The sequence below is a fragment of the Cebus imitator genome, unplaced genomic scaffold (genome assembly GCF_001604975.1).
Source record: "Cebus imitator isolate Cc_AM_T3 unplaced genomic scaffold, Cebus_imitator-1.0 Scaffold92, whole genome shotgun sequence".
NCBI lineage: Eukaryota > Metazoa > Chordata > Mammalia > Primates > Cebidae > Cebus > Cebus imitator.
In genome coordinates this window covers 2,133,921-2,139,703 of record NW_016107407.1, presented here as the reverse complement: position 1 = coordinate 2,139,703, position 5,783 = coordinate 2,133,921, and the positions used below count along the sequence as shown (strand labels likewise).

Below are 5,783 nucleotides of genomic sequence, written 5' to 3'. Positions count from 1 at the left end.
AAAAAAAAAAAAAAAAAAAAATACAGGTCAAGCATCCCTAATTGAAAAATCCAAAATCCCAAATAATCCAAAATCTGAAACATTTTGAGGACTCATGTGATGCCACAACTGGAAAATTCCACACATAAGCATTTAACACAGACTTTGTTTCAAGCACAGAAATACTACATAAAATTACCTTTCAGGCTATGTATATAAGGTGCACAGGAAACATACATAAATTCTAACAACACATTAGACTTGGGTTCCATCTTCAAGCTATCTCTTTAGATAGACACAAATATCCCAAAGTCCAAAAAAGTCCAAAATACTCTCTGGTCCCAACTATTTTGGATAAGGGACACTCAATCTGTAATAACAACAGGTTACTATTAAATCATTCTAAAGTGACACACTGAGGGACAGAAGCAGTGGCCCAGAAGCCAGAGGCCCCAATAATCAACCTGTAATCAAGCCAACACCCACAGCTTTTACTTTCCCCGCCCATACACACATGCGACACACAATTGTGTTCTCCTGACTGCGGTGCCACACAGGCAACCCTAACATTCTCAGCAATCCTTCAGTGAATTACCTGCTGCCTTTTTCAGTAAAAGGGAAAACTCTAAGCAGCAACAGTGGAACACTTGAGTAAGTTCCCAGGGTGGGAAACTGCTTGGTGGATAAGACATTTTGGTGTCTCCATTCATCTTTATAGAGCAGGTAGTATGGGCCAGGCCCAGGACTGAAGAGTTTCCCTCTCATCATGCTGTTCAACACTTACCCCGTCAGAGAATATTCCACTCTGTAGGGCTGGTGTGCCCAAGGTTAAATGGCTTGTAAACCTAGATCACCAAACCCAATCCAAAGCTCCCCTATCCACTGAGAGGAGGGCTACGGGGGAAGGAGAAGCAGTGAGCAGGGGGGCTCCGCACCTCCTCTCCTCACTTTTGCCCTTCAATCTCCTCTTCCCCTTTTGGTCACTCAGCAGCATTTATTTAGACTGAAATGCTAAGGAATTATCCACCCAAACCTCATCTAAGGTTGCTCAAGTCATCCCCCTAGAACTAATTATTGCCCTGCCTCCTAGCTACATACCACAGTCCTTCCTACTGCAAGGAGTCCCAGAGTCTCACCCTGGCGTTCAGTCCTTCTCAGTTTGATCCTGACCCACTGGGCTGAATGCCTGAATCGCCTGTGTCCACAGAGCCTTCTTGGAAGGTCCTCCCTCTCACTTCTCAGAATCATAGCAGACATTCTGCAGATTCACACAACTAGAGCCCCAAACTGCAGACCTACAGACCCAGAGCCCTTCTGCCCCTGCAGGCAGGTGCCTTTTGAGGTCACTACCCATCCCAGTTAGCAAGCACTGCCCTATTATCAAGGCCAGCCTTCCCACTGACCAAGCCCAGTTCAAATCCTAGTGACTAAATGAGACTCCCACACACACCCTGTAATGATTGGCACCCACCTCCAAAATCCAGAAGTGATTACTGACTGTATCACACTGGTGCCAACTAATGCTACCACCTACTGTTTTTTATAGTTTTGTATGTTCTTCCTGTCTCCTAGGTTATACTTTTTTTTGGAAAAGTGCACAAATTCATTGTTACATTTTTTTCATAGAGCATGAGGTTTTACACACAGCAGCCCTTCAACCAACCCCACATTTAGTGCTGCTGCGCTGCACCGTGTCCACCAGGAATCACGGGTGTCAGGCCACAGGCACAGAGGAACAGATGCAGCCAGGCGCAGTGGCTCACGCCTGTAATCCCAGCACTTTGGGAGGCCAAGGCGGGTGGATCACCCGAGGTCAGGAGTTCAAGACCAACCTAACCAACATGGAGAAACCCTGTTTCTACTAAAAATACAAAATTAGCCAGGCGTGGTGGCACATGCCTATAATCCCAGCTACTCAGGAGGCTGAGGCAGGAGAATGGCTTGAACCCAGGAGGCGGAGGTTGCGGTGAGCCGAGATCGCACCACTGCACTCCAGCCTGGGAAACAAGAGCAAAACTCCATTTCAGGAAAAAAAAAAAAAGAACAGATGCAGACACAGCCCATCCTCTCATCCTGCATCCTCGTGAGAACAGTCCATGTCACGCCGCTCCCCACGTCTGGCACCACACTGTCCTCAGAGAGGCTCCCGATGTGGATGGGTGGATGGGGATGAACAGTTGGTCCCACCCATCAGTGATCACAACCATAAAAACACCTTTCACGAGAAGAAAAAAGAAATGTCACATATGACTAAGCATAAGCCTTCAAATGTCTACGACTCACTGAGGACATGTCTAGTATTAAATCATGGCACTTCACTATCCAGAAAAATTGATTTGTGTAAGCTGAGGAGAAAACAGCTCAGATGTAATGCCAGAAAATTAGCCCCACCACACCAGAAAATGTTTGCTGCAGAGAAAGTCTTGGTGATTTGGGAGTTAGGACCTTTCTCTTTTCATTTTTTATTTTGGCTTGGTTGGTTATCATACAAAGCCATAAACATGATCTGCCCACATTTCTCCCCACCAGATGGGAGTTCATCACACCACATGTCACCTAGCAACCCAAACCCTGCTCCACAGCTCCCCAGCCACCCAGTTCTCCACACAGAATTTGTCTTGTTCTATTAAGCAACACGGGGAAGTAAGGAACAGGTAAGAGAATAAAAGTTAAAACAATGTTAAATACATATTAACACTTTCTCACACTTAATATAGAATGGGAAAAGTGGTAAGACTAAAATAATCTTAATCATTATCTAGCCATTTCAGAAGAAAAAGGAGAAAGGGGCCCAGAAGACCCCTGAGTTTTGGCAACATCTGAGGGTCCACAGTCCTGACCTAATGACTGAACTTGGTATACTGCAAAGCCCCCGTTCAAATTCACCTACTGAACCCTAAGTTGTACTTAAAGAGCACGTAAGTGTGGGGACCCCCGAACTACCTCTCACCCTCCCTCTCACCTCCAGCTCCCATAACACTATCACCCTCTCTTCCTTCATCTCATAGGCCCCCCTTTTCTCTTTGTGACACCTTCCCAGATACCCTGAAGCAATCTGCACTCCCTTTTCCATGCCCCAGGTCCCTGTGAAACCACCACTGCTAATCATTAATAACAAGGGCCAGGTAGGCCCTGATCTAGCTACCCAGCATCCCAGAGGCCACCTCTTCTCCCCATGTCACCACCAGTCCCTTCACCTGGAGGACCTCGCAGCCTCTTGCTCACTCTCACAGCCAGTGGGTCCCCTAGATGTCCAGCACCCACAACAGTGCTTTGGACATAGTCAAAGCTTAAGAATTTCTGTGGAACGAGTTAATGCCTCAAACAACCAACCAACCACATTTGAACTACTGCCTAACAGGCAGGCAGTTCAGCCTATGTCTATTTCGTGCATGATGAAACGTGAGACACAGTAGGTAAAACAATTTTAATCACATAAAATTAGTAAAGGGAAAGGGAACTTCGATCATCCTACCTATTCAGGAACCAAGACATACTACAGAGTGTGTATTATTTTATGTCTCTTTCCTTGCACAATTTATTTTGTTGGGTTCCAGAGCACCTGAACAATTTGAGTATTCTTTTGGAACATTTAAAGCATAAACTGTCACACATAAACAATCATTAAAAATGCTGAACGTCCATTTAGATGGTTTTCTTTCCCTCTCAGCTTTGCAAGATAAACAGGTGCCTAATTCCCACTAATTTATTTGATTTTCAATAAAAGAGTTCAACCAACTGTAAGGAACATAACAGAACTATTAAAGCCAACGTCTTCCAGCCTTATGTCAGGTTCCTAAACGTCCCCCAAAATTATCTTTAAAAGGCCACATTTATGCTATTTTTTCCAATATAGACTAAAAGCAAAACAGCAGTCTAAAAAGCGTTTTCTTCTTAATTTCTGAGATCACTGAAGATGACACCCAGAGCACCCGGTGTACGCTCAATAGGGCTGGCCAAGCCACTTTCCAACGTCATCTGCAGTCCCCAAGCCCACAGGCGCCAGGCCACTGTCGGGAACAAATAGGAAACAGTGCACCCAAGAGAATGTGCTCCCCACCAAACAGAACTCCACGACAAAGGGAGTATCCTCGGGTGCTTGGGAGAAACTTCAGCGTGGGCTGTTGTCAAATACAGACCCAGTCGGTAAAACAATTTAACAAAATGCCTTTTCACTTCTGACACATAGTAGAGGAATGCAGTGAAGTGGAGACAATGTTACCACTCCAGCAGGAAAAAGGGAAATCCACTCGGCTCCCGAGTCAGGCCCCCGCATGGAAGCAGCCGGGATGGGCAGGAGCTGAGGTCCCCGCAGGAAAACTTTTCATTCCGCGACTGTGCGGAGGCTGTGCTTTCCCGAGCCCAGCAAGGGGGATCAGCTCAGTAAATGCTCGCAAGCCAGTGCCAGCAGTGGCCCTCCCGGGAACGCCTTCCCGACCCCAAGCCAGAGACTCCCCCAACCCTGCAGCCCCCAGACGAGGCCGGCCGCCCCGGCCCGCCGGGGACGCAGACGGAAAAGCCCCCCGCCGCGGTCCCGCCCCAGCCCGAGGGAGGGAGAAGAGAGAGAAAGCTCGCAGCCCGCCTCGGTCGGGAGTGCAGTCCCGAAACTCTCCTGACACCAAAAGTTCCCAGTCCCCGGCCTGTGCCCGCCGGGCCTGGGAGCCGGGAGAGGCCTGGGGCTGGATTTCCCGGCCCGCGCCCCCCGCGCGCCGGCTCGGGGCTTGGCTGGGTCTGCAGACTCCAGGGAGGCGCCCGGGGCCGGCCTGTGCGCCGCAGCCCGGCTCGCCCTGCGCTCCGGAGGCCGGAGCTCCCCGGGGGCGGCGGGGACCGCGGCGCGGTGCCCCCGAGCCTGCGCCCCGGCCCGCGCGGAGAACTTTGGCGCCCGCAGCCCGGGGCGGGGGGCGCCCGCGAGGCCGGCCCGGCCGCACTTTCCCTTTCCCCGCCTCCCTGCGCCTCTCCTCCCCCTTCCAGGAAGCGCCATATTGATCCCGGCGCCGTCCCCGCCGCCGCCCCCCTCCCCGCCCGCGCCCCCGGCCCCTCACCTTGGCGATGGCCTTCCGGTAGCGGGTCACCGCCTGCTGGATGAGGCTGAAAACTTTCATGTGGCCGTCCCCGCACGGCACGACCACCCGGGTCCGTCCGAAGCACACGGTCACTTTCATGCCGCCGCCGCCGCGGGCGGGCCCGCGCCCCTCGCCGAGCGCAGACGGAGCTGCCGGGCCGGGGACGCTGGGAGCGGGGGAGCCGCGGGGGACTCGGGCGCGCTGGCGGCTAGGGGCGCGGGCAGGCGGCGGCGACGCCGGGGGGCCGCTCGGCTAGCATGCCCGGCCCGACCCGGCCGCCCTCGCCTCGCCTCGCCTCGCCCGGGGCTCGCCTCGCCTCTCCCCGCCGCGGCGCCCGCAGCCTCCGGCCACCTGTTCGGCGTCTCGGCGCGCTCGGCGGCGGCCCGGGGCTGTGTGGCGCTGGCGCTCGCTCCGGGCCGCTGGGGGAGGGGACGGCGCGAGGGAAGGGGAGGGGGGGAGGGGGAGGAGCAGGGCCGGGCACACAACACCGCGCACATGCGGCAGGGGGAGGCGCGGCAGGGGGAGGCGCGCCCGGCTCCCCGCGCGGGGCGGGGCGCACGACCGCCGCCCGCGCCCCCGCCGCCGGCCTCCCATCTCCCTCCGGGGGCGCGGGACCCCTCGCCCCACCGCCAGCCGGGGCAAGCGGCCGTGGACACCCACCAACCCCGGCCCGGACGCCCCCAGCCCCCTTCACCGCCCGCCCAGCACCCTGCGGGGCTCCGCTCGCCCCTCCTCGGGGAC

At 54.2% G+C, this 5,783-nt stretch overlaps 1 protein-coding gene across 21 annotated transcripts in view; it reads right to left on the bottom strand.

Annotated features, from left to right (window-relative positions):
* Nucleotides 1-5,466, bottom strand: part of PARD3 (par-3 family cell polarity regulator) — a 709,408-nt gene extending 703,942 nt beyond the window's left edge. For 20 of the 21 annotated variants that reach the window (XM_017535365.2, XM_017535373.2, XM_037740918.1 and 17 more), the window contains exon 1: nt 5,022-5,464. In XM_017535365.2, the coding sequence (XP_017390854.1) occupies nt 5,022-5,141 (120 nt within the window). In that variant the 5' untranslated portion in view covers nt 5,142-5,464. Of the gene's footprint in view, nt 1-5,021 lie in introns of all 21 variants that reach the window. The other variant, XM_017535377.2, reaches the window with a different exon arrangement.
* Between the last annotated feature and the right edge of the window lie 317 nt (nt 5,467-5,783).